A 14,186-nucleotide genomic window follows, 5' to 3' on the forward strand; every position below is an offset into this window, starting at 1 on the left:
TTATTTGGGACCAGTCATCATGAAAATCAATAATTTTTGTTTTCAAATATGTAATTGCTGATGAATTCCATTTCTTTATTTTGCATGTGATATTGAGACAAATGTCATTTTTAGCTTAACTGCACTTTCCCACCAAAAGCATGAGATGCAAAAGACAGATAAAAAGAACGTGTGAAACTAGGAGTGCACCACTGGCCCCTTCAAGCCTTCTGCACTACTCAATGTATTTATGACCAGGAGTTGACTTCTTCTCAGTGCCTGAATCCCAGATGCACCAATTCCCTGAACTTTCAAAAATGTATCTATCTCTTGTATAAATACGACCAGAAGCCTCCAAGATGGAGAATTCCAGGGATTAATCACCCTGTGTTAACACTCCTCTGAAGAAATTTGGAATGTGTCATTATATTAAGTGTACTATATACAGTAACTCAACGCCTTGTCACTATTGGAAGCAGGGGTAAAAATTCTTTAAAATAACAATTAAAAAGTTTAATGTTGAATATGAAGGTTTGGAGTTCAATGTTTTAGTGGATTGGACAATGTACACTAGTCTAAGTGAAAAATTTACAGTACTGTGCAAAGGTCTTGGGCACATATATATAGCCATGGTGCCTAAGACTTTTGCACAGCACTCTATTTGTCAACATGGAGTGGAGAGTGAGTTTGTTGGGAATGAGCATGCAGTGCTGTTGGAGGGGTGTGGGACAGGTGGCAGAGAAGGAGTGCCAGGAGCGGAAGGAGGTGTGGGTGCAGCCTCACCCAGCCCTGATACACCAGGCAAGGTCATTTGATTCCAAACAATTGGTTTATTGATCATTATGGAATGTCTGTCTGGTGATTTCCACTTCCTCCCTCCCCTCTCCTTTACCCACTTTCAGTCTGCAGTAGAGACCCATAGCAGAATCCAATTTATCATCTCTCACATACTATATGTCATGATTTTTTTCTTTTTGCAGCCGCAGTACAATGCAATACATAAACATTGTTACAGTACTGTCCAAAGGCCTTGGACACCCTTGCGTACTCGCTCTCTATCTTCCTCTTGAAGCTAGTAAGTCTCTCTCTTTTAGACCCATCCATATGGCATAAACTACGACAAGAAATGTGTTGATGTAAGGAGGAAGATAATAATAAATTCACTTTTGCAAATGTTCTGTTTTTCCTCAAGATGCAGTTTAGAGAAGGAAAGGAAATGTAGGATCTGGATCATCAATAGTTGAACATCCAGATGTTAATGGTCAAAGCCTACAAGACATACTTCAGAATTGGGGATCATTATTTCCCTCTGATAACAAAACAACACCGTTTCCACAATTTATTGTTTTCTGTTTCTGTATTCCAGGATCAAGTTGACACGTTAACATTTCAGAATCGTTCACTGAAGGACAAAGCAAAACGATTTGAAGAGGCCTTAAAAAAAAACATAGATGAGCAAGTTGAGGTAGAGTATTCCTGGAGTTTGTGTGTCATAATTAAGGAATGCTTGAAATGATCAATATTGCTTAATTAAATTTTTCATTTCTCTCTGAAGATCACATAGAAGTATTGTAATATTCACAAGAACAGATATGTAATGTTATGTCAGTTTTTCATAATTGGAGTCAATTCATCTCCGTGTAATCTATCAGCAAGCCAAAAGCTGGCTCTACAGGTGATAAGTGGTGAGAGTTCAGTACATCATACCTTATGTAGATTATGGAGATAGAAGATGAATGATTAATATAGGTCATTTTGTGAAATTAGATTGCTGTTAGATTGCGAAATTAGACTGTTGAGGCTGTCACTAGCATTTTGTACTTGAACGTGGAACTAGGTGTTCTCATCAAAACTGAGAATCACTTTTGATTTCCACTCTTACTTTGCTTTCCCCATAACTCATTCAGGCTTTTCCTGTCACACTTTGTCTGGTGAGCCACTTGGGGAAAGTGTGGTTGATGCACTGTCATTTGATAGTAATGTACAATATATAAAAAGACAGTGGGGAAACGCTATATGTAGATTAAAGTTCTAGAAGTTGGCTTTCATCACAGAAAACAGAAATAATATTTCCCCAGAGTGCCTGTTTATATACATTACTGTCAAACCACAATTTGGAAGATACATGATGGTTTGCAGGATATTATATGCGGATTGAAGTTCTGGAATTTGGATTTCATTATAGCAAATGGATCCATTTTCTATGATGCAATCCAATTTCCAGAACTTTCCCCATTGTGTCTTTTGAGGACTCAACAGACACAAGTGAAGTTGTTACTTTTTACTTAGTGACACTGCACGGTACAAATGAATGGTTCCTGATTGGGTAAAGATATACGTAGGTAATGAAAAGCAAAGAAACTGCAGATGCTGGCAGTACTCAGCAGATTAGGTGGAAAGACAGAGTTAACATCCAGGTGCAAAGTTTTAAAAGTTATCTCTATTAGGTGCAGCCCGTCCTGCTGAGTGTTTTCGGGATTTACTATACATAGGTTAACCATTAGGTATTGATGGACAAGAAATATTCTGCTGCAAAATCATTTTAGTATGAACTGTCAGTTTATTTATTCATGATTTCAGAGGCGTAACACTTTGGTTGCACTTTATCTCCTTTTCCCATAGTTTAAGCAACCAGTGTCATTTGATAGTAAAATGGACATAGAACATTGCAGATTTTAATTTTGGTTCATTTAGATGATTTTTTCAGTCCTTCTTGCTGTTTGGAAAAATTGGAAATTTTTTGTTTCTATTAATCACAACTAAATCCAAATCAGTTCAGGTTGAGCACCCCTTATCTGAAATGCTTGGGGCAGGAAGTGATTTGTATTTTGGAACATATGATGAGATGGCTCGGGATCGCCATCATTTCTGACGCTGAATTTATGTGCTACTGGTAAAGTGTCTTTGTCTTACACTTGTTCATCACTGATACGTACTTAACAACAACAGTAAATACATACCATTAATATAATGGAAATAGAATGTGTGCAGGCTAACAAAAGCAGCATCGCAGCATCGGGAGAAAACCTCAATCAGCTGCTGAACAACCAGTTTTCAGACTCCACCTTCAATGGCAAGTTTTAATTAAAAGGTTACAGTAACCTGTATTTGAATTTTACTTTTATTAGGTTTTATATCAGGTATAAAAACAATCAAAACTGTAGACTTGTTCTGATGTTAGATTTTCATAAGTGACAATCTTGGCAAACTCATTAATGAATTTCCCTATTGCGTCATGATCAGCAGGCACTTTAAAAATTTAACGCCATGCCGGTTCCTAAATTTCTGCCACCAGCCTGCTGACTATTCAAAATTACCCTCAATTTTCAGTTTATCATGGTAGATCTTTGCTCGTTTCATGATCAGCATACCATTAATTGGCATATGTTCACACTGACACTGATGAATCTGCTCTTTCAATACATAATCGATATCTTCATTTTTTGCTCTATGCAGTGTTTTTGTATTTTTCATTAGCTTCTGTTCATTACATATGTGAGGTCACTTCTCAGAAATGTCTGTGCTGCGCAGAAACCTGCCCATCACCTGGGAACCTTCCCAGTGCTTTGTGAAATTTTCCAATTGTGACGTAGTTTACTGCTCAAAAAACTTCTGGATTTCGGAAGTTTTCAGATTTTGGATAAGGGGTACTCAACCTGTAATAGCAATGGATAATTTGGAATGCTTTGTTGGTTTAGACTGGAAAATTCAGCCTTACTTGCATTGATCAGAATTACACCAGAGGAGGTTCTACCTATACAGGAACATGGGATGAAATGGCATAATTTGAAAAGGGACAAGTAGTTCTCAGTAAGTCTTTCTTTCCTTAAGTAGAGTTGCTAAAAAAAAACAACTCCTCAAGCACTTTATTTCTCATTGTACATTTTGATCTAATCCAAATGAAAAATTATTTTCTGACTTGCCAGCAATTTACAGAGTCTTAATATGTGAAGTGATGTAGAAATGCCTCTGAGAAACGTGATGTTAATATATTCTGAGACACAAAGTTGTGTTGTGAATAAACTGGAGGTTTTCATCTGATTATTATGTAGCTGGACACTATCCCCTACCCAATCAATAATCATAATCCTTTGAATAAAATGTATTTATGTCAATATTACCGGAGTGTAAGGATGGCACTATCAAACTCAAAACTGCCTGCTTGAGAGGTGATGCTGAATACAATATTGCTGGATAGGGATTTATTCTGTATGTCCAGTGGAGAGTGGAGTTGCTGATCAAGCAGTTTGAGCAAGGTGCAAGAGCCAGACGGGATGGATTTCGGCTGCCTTCAGATAATAATAAACCAATTTCAATAATAACACACAAAATGCTGAAGAACGCAGCAGATCAGGCAGTATCAATGGAGAAGAATAAACAGTGCTTTGGACTCAGATCTTTCATCAACTCTGCAGCATCTGCAGAATCTCTTGTGTTTACAGTACCAATATTCCTGCATTATGATAAATACAAAGGAAAATATTAGCTTTATTTCTCACAAGGACATTAAAGCATCAGAACACACAGTGAAATGTGTTGTTTGCATCAAAGGCCAACACTGTCTGAGGAGATGCTTGGACAACCCGCGACTGTCGCCTTGCTTCCAGTGCCCTCACTCTGTAGCGTGTCTTTATGTCTTTGGAACGTGGAAGGGAATTGGAGCACCCAGAAGAAGCCCATGTGGTCAAGGAGAGAATGTATAAACAGCTCACAGACAGCAGCTGGAAATGAACCCTGATTGTGGGTTCTGAAAAGCGTTACATTAGCCACTACACTAACTTGCCGTGAGGCTCCATACATGTGGCTACTAAGATGGCTGTTGACACTACCTCTGATTTTCAGAACCATAGTGCTGTTTGTTACAGCAAGCCATGGTAACTAACAGTGAATGTTTGTGTGTGGGAGTGAGTGAGTGAGATAGAACCTAACTTTGTAATATATGGCATAGTAGCATAGCAATAAGCATAATGCTTTACTGCGGCAACTGTAAGATAGGGGTTCAATTGCTGACGCTGTCTGTTACGAGTTTTTTCATTCTCACTGTGACTGCATGGGTTTCCTCTAGGTGCTCCAGTTTCCTCCCACATTCCAAAGCCATAGGAGTTGGGGTTGGTAAGTTGTGGGCCACGTTCTGTTGGCAACACTTGCAGGCTGAGCCCTGCACATTGTGGTCAGTTGGTCTTTGATGCAAACAACACATTTCACTATATGTTCTGATGTTTCAATATACATACTTCTTGACAAATAAAGCTCTTCTTTCTTGCTTATATTTATACTTGGGCTCTGTATAGTTGCATTTTACCAATGAGACAGGAAGTCACTTCAAATAATAACATTTCAAGTACCATAATGTATGGTTTAATGGACGAAAGTCAAAATTGAGCCAATCTTAAATTTAAACATTTTTACCTTGTTTTTTTATATATTTGACAGATTGCCTTGGCACCTTACCAGCACTTAGAGGAAGATATGAACAGTTTAAAACATGTTCTTGAAATGAAAAATCAACAAATTCACAACCAAGAAAAGAAAATTATGCAACTGGAAAAACTGGTTAGAAAAATAGATAGATTTCTATTCATTAAACTTGCAAGGTTTAGAACCAGATTTATAAATTTGTTATATCCATGTAGTTTTAATGGAAATGCCATTAAGATTGTGCTTTTGTATTAGATTGAAAAAGTAGCTCCTTTAAATGGAAATTACTCCAATTTCATTTGTCTAGTTCCATTTTTCAGTATTACATGATAAAAACTGATGTTTCTTTAGATTCAGTCTGGAAATCCAACTGAGCGGTTCCAATTGCTAATAACTATGTGCAACCAGCTTTGTTTTGCATGGAGAAAACCACAATTATGTAATTCCCACTGTAACATTTGTTTTAGTGTTATTGAATGAAATTAGACATCCCACTTGTAGTCTAAGTTACAATACAATCTGTTGCTCTCAGTTCTCACTCTGAACTGTTCTTCTTCAGTGTTCCCAATCCTACACTTCCCTCACATTTTCTTAGATCCCTCACTCTAATATTTACAACCATCCTTCGCTCCTCCAACCTACAGTGGAAGAACTCAACAGAACTCTGTGGAACTCTTTGGAGCCACTGCCTCTCTGCCCTAATGATCTGGGTTCAATCTTAACCTCCAGTGTCATCTATATGGAGTTTGCATGTTTCCCTGGTGACTGTGTGGGTTTCCCCTGGGTGCTCCAGTTTCCTCCCAAATCCCAAATACATGTAGGCTAATTGGCCATAATGGGTAGTAGAAGGATAGAATCTAGGGAGGAAGACGGAATTTGTGTAGGATTAAAGTAAATGGGTGATTGATTGCTATCACCACACATCTAATCCAGTAGACAATTAGGAAGCACTATCAAACACCAAAACATAGTTTTGCTATCATCTCATACAATCTTTGATGCCATCAAATGGGAGAAATTGCAGAGAAATTGTTGTAAATCTAGTCAAGAAAAAAAGAAGAGCTTACGAAAAGTTCAAAAAGCTAGGTAATGATAGAGATCTAGAAGATTATAAGGCTAGCAGGCAGGAGCTTAAGAGAGAAATTAGGAGAGCCAGAAGGGGCCATGAGAAGGCCTTGGCAGACAGGATTAAGGAAAACCCCAAGACATTCTACAAGTATGTGAAGAGCAAGAGGATAAGACGTGAGAGGATAGGACCAATCAAGTGTGACAGTGGAAAACTGTGTATGGAACCAGAACAGATAGCAAAGGTACTTAATGAGTACTTTGCTTCAGTATTCACTACGGAGAAGGATCTTGACGATTGTAAGGATGACTTACAGCAGACTGAAAAGCTTGAGCATGTGGGTATTAAGAAAGAGGATGTGCTGGAGTTTTTGGAAAGCATCAAGTTGGATAAGACACCAGAACCGGACGAGATGTACCCCAGGCTACTGTGGGAGGTGAGGGAGGAGATTGCTGACCCTCTGGTGATGATCTTTGCATCATCAATGGAGATGGGAGAGGTTCTGGAGGATTGGAGGGTTGCGGATGTTGTTCCATTATTCAAGAAAGGGAGTAGAGATAGCCCAGGAAATTATAGACCAGTGAGTCTTACTTCAGTGGTTGGTAAGTTGATGGAGAAGATCCTGAGAGGCAGGATTTATGAACATTTGGAGAGGCATAATATGATTAGGAATAATCAGCATGGCTTTGTCAAAGGCAGGTCATGCCTTACGAGTCTGATTGATTTTTTTTGAGGATGTGACTAAACACATTGATGAAGGTAGAGCAGTAGATGTAGTGTACATGGATTTTAGCAAGGCATTTGATAAGGTACCCTATGCAAGGCTTATTGAGAAAGTAAGGAGGCATGGGATCCAAGGGGACTGTGCTTTGTGGATCCAGAATTGGCTTGCCCACAGAAGGCAAGAAGTGGTTGTAGACGAGTCATATTCTTCATGGAGGTAAGTGACCAGTGGTGTGCCTCAGGGATTTGTTGTGGGACCCCTTCTCTTTGTGATTTTTATAAATGACCTAGATGAGGAAGTGGAGGGATGGGTTAGTAAATTTGCTGATGATACAAAGGTTGGGGGTTTTGTGGATAGTGTGGAGGGCTGTCAGAGGTTACTGTGAAACATTGATAGGATGCAAAACTAGGCTGAGAAGTGGCAGATGGATTTCAACCCAGATAAGTGTGAGGTGGTTCATTTTGGTAGGTCAAATATGATGACAGAATATAGTAGAGACATTTGTATTAATGGTAAGACTCTTGGTAGTGTAGATCTTGGGGTCTGAATCCATAGGACACTCAAAGCTGCTGCGCAGGTTGACTCTGTGGTTGAGAAAGCGTACGGTGCATTGGCCTTCAATCGTGGGATTGAGTTTAGGAATTGAGAGGTAATGTTGCAGCTATATAGGACCCTGGTCTGACCCCACTTGTCCCACTGTGCTCATTTCTGGTCGCCTCACTGTAGGAAGGATGTGGAAACCATAGAAAGGGTGCAGAGGAAATTCACTATAGGAAGGATGTTGCCAGAATGAGGGGGGGGATGCCCCCTTATGAGAATAGGTTAAGTGAACTTGGCCTTTTTTCCTTGGAGTGATGGAGGATGAGTGGTGACCTGATAGAGGTGTATAAGATGATGAGAGGCATTGATCGTGTGGATAGTCAGAGGCTTTTCCCCAGGGCTTTAATGGCTAGCATGAGAGGGCATAGTTTTAAGGTGCTTGGAAGTAGATATAGAGGAGTTGTCAGGGGTAAGTTTTTTTTTTTACGCAGAGAGTGGTGAGTGCATGGAATGGGCTGCCAGTGACAGTGGTGGAAACTCCTGGACAGGTATATGGAGCTCAGAAAAATAGAGGGCTATAGGTAACCCTAGGTAATTTCTAAGGTAAGGACATGTTCGGCATAGCTTTGTGGGCCTAAGGGCCTGTATTGTGCTGTAGGTTTTCTATGTTTCTATCCTTCTCACGTTTGACTAACTTCAGAAATGCAGCTCCAGTTTGTCTCTATCATGATGACACGCATGCCATGACTATAACTAACAGGTCCACAACCATCTTAATGCCGAGGCATCATTTCCCCAATACTTTCTCACCTAAGTGGCACGCCTCTCCAACAAGCTTTCTGCAGGATTGGAGCTGATCTATAGAACAAATAGGAAACTGTTCAACCTGTATCGCCTGCACTTCAGAACCAAGGGCACCCCACCTTCAGCCACTGAAATGCAACAGAGACATGTCCACATTTGGAGGTATTGTTGATTCAGTCATATGAAAAAAGTGCCCTTATACTTATCATCCACAAGATAAAGATCCAATGTCAACCACTCCTCACTCTCCAACACAAGGTCTAAAATAAGTCCCTAGGAAATTTGGACTACTTTCAATAGCTAAGGAGCTGTCTTCTCGAAATCAAGACTGACAGATAATGAAATTTGCTGTCATTTTTGGTGTGCCTTTACAGCCTTTGGCCATCTGAGGAAGAGAGTGTTTGATAGTGAAGACCTCAAACCCAACACAAAGCACAGAGTCTAATGGCAAGCAGCAACCCTTGTCTTCATGTACACTTCTGAGACTCAGAGAATTAGAGAGGCCACTAATGTTGCCTCTGCAATGTTCACTAGCAAGATAGACACCAATATCCATATCCTTTTCCTGCCAGTGTGCATAATGTTGAGGCCCCAATTACAGGCAGTCACCTTCAATGGGCAAGCCATTTTCACCGCATGCCCAGCACTGAACTCTCAAAATAGACCCTCTGTTCTATGCTCTTATACAGGAAGAGATCATTAACTGGATTAAGGAAGATAATCAGAAATATCCTCAGAGCCCCTGAGAAAGTGCGGTGACCCCACCGAATCATGGGAATTCGCAACCCGTGATCTTTGAAAATGGAGACAGAGCATCATAATCAAGTCTACTATTGGCAGCACACAGAAGCCCAGTGTAAATGTACAAGTAGTGTACTACTTCCCCAGTTGTCCAGTTACCAAGCTTGGCCCGCATGTGGCAAAGTGTGCAAATCCCAAATTGGCCTAATCAGCCATCTTCAGACTCTGACGACAGGAGTGGAAGACATCCTTGATCCAGAGAGAGGGACTAAAAGGAAGTGAAGGGTATTTCAGCATATGCACACCAATAATCTGTCAGCCAGGGTTCACATTCAAATCTTCCATTGTATTTCCATGTTGTTGCAAACCTCAAACCCCCATGTTCACAGCTGTGCATTTTAAGCCCAAGGGTACCAGTGGTTTAGCTCACAGACCACTGGCTATCTCCTCTTGCCAGTGAATAGCCTCCCACCAGATTTGCTGTAGGCACTGTATAGGAGCAATCAGGCAGCAAGGGCACAATGAAGATGGGCACTGAGAAGATTACAAACAAGAGATTCAACAGATGCTGTAAACCTTGAGCAACACACAAAATGCCGGAGGAACTCAGTAGGTCAGGCAGCACCTATGGAGGGGAAACAGTCAACATTTTGGGCTGAGATCTGCTTAAGGAGAGGGTGCTGAAGAGAATTAGCAACAGGATAGAGGCATACAAGATGATAAGAGGCATAGTTAGAGACTTCCAGGGAGGAAATGGCTAATGCAAGGGGTTTGGAGGAAAGTAAAGGGAAGGTGTCAGAGGTAGGTTTGTACATAGAGAGTGGTGGATGCATGGGACACGCTGCAGGGGTGGTGGTAGAGACAGATGCATTAGGGGCTTACACAGGTACATGGGTGGAAGAGGAATGGAGGCGTATGTGGGAGGGAAGGGTTAGATTAATCTTGGAGTGGGTGAAAGGGTTGGTACAACATCGTGTGTCGAAGTGCCTTTACTGCGCTCTACTGTTCTATGATCCACTTGCTCTGCTTCTCTCTCTCCTCTTATTCTTTTGTTTTCTCTGAAGGAGTGATCCTTTTAATTCCAGCATGTAACAAAGTTGATTATACCTAAAGTGATGGAGTTATTGCCCCTGGAATCACAGCAAATAAACATACATATAACATAGAATAGTACAGCACAGTACAGGCCCTTCGGTACACAATGTTGTGCCGACCCTCAAACCCTGCCTCCCATATAAGCCCCCACCTTAAATTCCTCCATATACCTGTCTAGTAGTCTCTTAAACTTCACTAGTGTATCTGTCTCCACCACTGACTCAGGCCGTGCATTCCACACACCAACCACTCTCTGAGTAAAAAACCTTCCTCTAATAACCCCCTTGAACTTCCCATCCCTTATCTTAAAGCCACGTCCTCTTGTATTGAGCAGTGGTGCCCTGGGGAAGAGGTGCTGGCTATCCACTCTATCTATTCCTCTTATTATCTTGTACACCTCTATCATGTCTCCTCTCATCCTCCTTCTCTCCAAAGAGTAAAGCCCTAGCTCCCTTAATCTCTGATCATAATGCATACTCTCTAAACCAGGCAGCATCCTGGTAAATCTCCTCTGTACCCTTTCCAATGCTTCCACATCCTTCCTATAGTGAGGTGACCAGAACTGGACACAGTACTCCAAGTGTGGCCTAACTAGAGTTTTATGGAGCTGCATCACTACATCGCGACTCTTAAACTCTATCCCTCGACTTATGAAAGCTAACACCCCATAAGCTTTCTTAACTACCCTATCTACCTGTGAGGCAACTTTCAAGGATTTGTGGACATGTACCCTCAGATTCCTCTGCTCTTCCACACTACCAAGTATCCTGCCATTTACTTTGTACTCTGCCTTGGAGTTTGTCCTTCCAAAGTGTACCACCTCACACTTCTCCGGGTTGAACTCCATCTGCCACTTCTCAGCCCACTTCTGCATCCTATCAATGTCTCTCTGCAATCTTTGACAATCCTCTACACTATCTACAACACCACCAACCTTTGTGTTGTCTGCAAACTTGCCAACCCACCCTTCTACCCCCACATCCAGATCGTTAATAAAAATCACGAAAAGTAGAGGTCCCAGAACAGATCCTTGTGGAACACCACTAGTTACGATCCTCCAATCTGAATGTACTCCCTCCACCACCACCCTCTGCCTTCTGCAGGCAAGCCAATTCTGAATCCACCTGGCCAAACTTCCCTGGATTCCATGCCTTCTGAATTTCTGAATAAGCCTACCGTGTGGAACCTTGTCAAGTGCCTTACTAAAATCCATATAGATCACATCCACTGCACTACCCTCATCTATATGCCTGGTCATCTCCTCAAAGAACTCTATCAGGCTTGTTAGACACAATCTGCCCTTCACAAAGCCATGCTGACTGTCCCTGATCTGACCATGATTCTCTAAATGCCCAGAGATCCTATCTCTAAGAATCTTTTCCAACAGCTTTCCCACCACAGACGTAAGGCTCACTGGTCTATAATTACCCGGACTATCCCTACTACCTTTTTTGAACAAGGGGACAAATTCGCCTCCCTCCAATCCCGTACCATTCCCGTGGACAACAAGGACATAAAGATCCTAGTCAGAGGCTCAGCAATCTCTTCCCTCGCCTTGTGGAGCAGCCTGGGGAATATTCCGTCAGGCCCCGAGGACTTATCCGTCCTAATGTATTTTAACAACTCCAACACCTCCTCTCCCTTAATATCAACATGCTCCAGAACATCAGCCTCACTCATATTGTCCTCACCATCATCAAGTTCCCTCTCATTGGTGAATACCGAAGAGAAGTATTCATTGAGGACCTTGCTCACTTCCACAGCCTCCAGGCACATCTTCCCACATTTATCTCTAATCGGTCCTACCTTCACTCCTGTCATCCTTTTGTTCTTCACATAACTGAAGAATGCCTTGAGGTTTTCCTTTACCCTACTCGCCAAGGCCTTCTCATGTCCCCTCCTTGCTCTTCTCAGCCCCTTACTAAGCTCAACAAAAACAGTGTTGAGCGACGAAGCCAATAGTTATATTACTTTCAACACAGAGCACTCAGAGCTAATTAAGCAGAAATTACATCTTTTACAGGAGTTTACTTATTGGAATAAAACTGGAACATGCAATGGCAGCATGGATTTTGTCTCACACTGTTAATTTCTAAGTTTGACCTCCCAGTGCAGTGGACCAATATTGGAAATTTGTTGGCAGTTTCCATTATTTACCAACATAATGGATAGAAAACCATACCACACACAAATTCCCATGATGAGGTACCAGTCTGTGACAGTTTCGAAAGTTAATACTCAACACAAAATGCTGGAGGAACTCAGCAGATCAGGCAGCATCTATGGAAAAAGAGTACAGTGGACATTTCAGGCCAAAATCTTTCAGTAGAACTAATCTACTGTTGTGTATTTAGTATTTCAGTAATATTTGAGTAATATTGTAAATATATTGTTTAAGCATTCTTTGTTGTTTACATAATTCATTACAGGTTATATGTAAAAGCACACTAAAGTCATATGTCATTATGCTACTACGTCATTTGTGCAAGCCTCATTAACAGTAAAACTAAATGTACACAAGTTATTCCCAGATCCCGTGTTTTCCTTTCAATCAGTTTTATGTTTTGGAGCAACAAAACATAACATCTACATCCTCAGTCTTGTTACTAAGGCAGTGCCTGCACACTTCCAGTGCATATTAAGAGTTAGAACATGTTTCCTTGTAATACTGTTTAACTGCAGGACTTTGGTAGCCATTACAGCTAAGAAATATTCACAATGGCGCATTAATTTTCTTGAAGCAAGGTCATTTTTCTGTCATCTCTGCAGGCTGAGAAGAATGTGGTATTGGAAGAAAAAGTTCAAGTACTTCAACAGCAGAATGAAGATCTGAAAGTCAGGATTGATAACAATGCTGCCTTAACAAGGTTAGTGGTCAAATGCAACACACTTGCATCAAAAGCAGTTATACAAACCCTAAACTGAACCGGCAGAACATTCACTTAATGTTAGCTTGAAGTTCCAAACGCTTTCATGAGAGAATTTGGGTATGTAAGCTTTCCAATATCTCAAGGAAAAGAAAACCATAGGCCCTGTAATTTACCTGGATGGGTCATTCAAGAGAATTACTTCCCATTACGAGTGTGTGGAATCTAGACAATAGCTAATTTTGAAAATCCTATTGTTTTTTGCACCTATTGTTTTCTACAGGATGTGGTCTTTCGTGTAATTTTACTGGTTCAGGAGTCTGGGCTGACACTAAGCCAAGCCCGAAAGGAAAGACGACCGTAAGCCAGCAGCAGAATTAAGCCATTTAGCCCACTGAGTCTGCTCACCTGTGGCCTCATCCCTGTCAGCCCCATTCTCCTGCTTTCTCCCTGTCACCTTTGGTGCCCTAACTCTCTGGCTATCCATCCCATAGGATGATGGTGGTTCCTTTCAGTCAGTTAGTGGGGTTTGAGGATACCCCACTCCTCAGAAAGGAACAGCGTATGTGTGAGTGGACTTTAGTTGAGTAGGAGGTTGCACAGGTCTGGACCCACCCTCTCGACATGACCTCCCGGATCCAGCGGCATGGTGGGGTCCAAGACGGCTGGGGGAAGTTCTGTTGCAGCGAATGGCCAGACCAAACTTCGATGCAAGGGATGCCCTTTCCGCACTTCACGGCACGTGTTTGCTAGATGGCCGTTGACCCTACGACAGGGTTCATCCACCCTTTGACAGGTCTTGTTTTTGTCCTGCAGGGTGTCTAGCCACCCTCCTCACCAGGCAAGCCTGTTGGGGGAGCTGGTTTAGTCGCCGACCACCCGACCATGCGACAGGTAGTACTGGGTTACATGGTACCAGTAGCACTCAGACGAGTGACCTGACTAATCAAGA

General features: G+C 41.5%; 1 protein-coding gene across 5 annotated transcripts in view; it reads left to right on the forward strand.

The window, feature by feature from the left end:
* The window catches only part of LOC134349645 (microtubule-associated tumor suppressor candidate 2-like), a 452,095-nt gene that overhangs the window by 428,049 nt on the left and 9,860 nt on the right, over positions 1-14,186 (forward strand). For 4 of the 5 annotated variants that reach the window (XM_063054258.1, XM_063054261.1, XM_063054259.1 and 1 more), the window contains 3 exons: positions 1,346-1,444; positions 5,413-5,532; positions 13,137-13,234. In XM_063054258.1, the coding sequence (XP_062910328.1) occupies positions 1,346-1,444; positions 5,413-5,532; positions 13,137-13,234 (317 nt within the window). Of the gene's footprint in view, positions 1-1,345; positions 1,445-3,677; positions 3,783-5,412; positions 5,533-13,136; positions 13,235-14,186 lie in introns of those variants that run through there. The other variant, XM_063054262.1, reaches the window with a different exon arrangement.

The sequence above is a fragment of the Mobula hypostoma genome, chromosome 7 (assembly GCF_963921235.1).
Source record: "Mobula hypostoma chromosome 7, sMobHyp1.1, whole genome shotgun sequence".
In the NCBI taxonomy this organism is placed as follows: Eukaryota; Metazoa; Chordata; class Chondrichthyes; order Myliobatiformes; family Myliobatidae; genus Mobula; species Mobula hypostoma.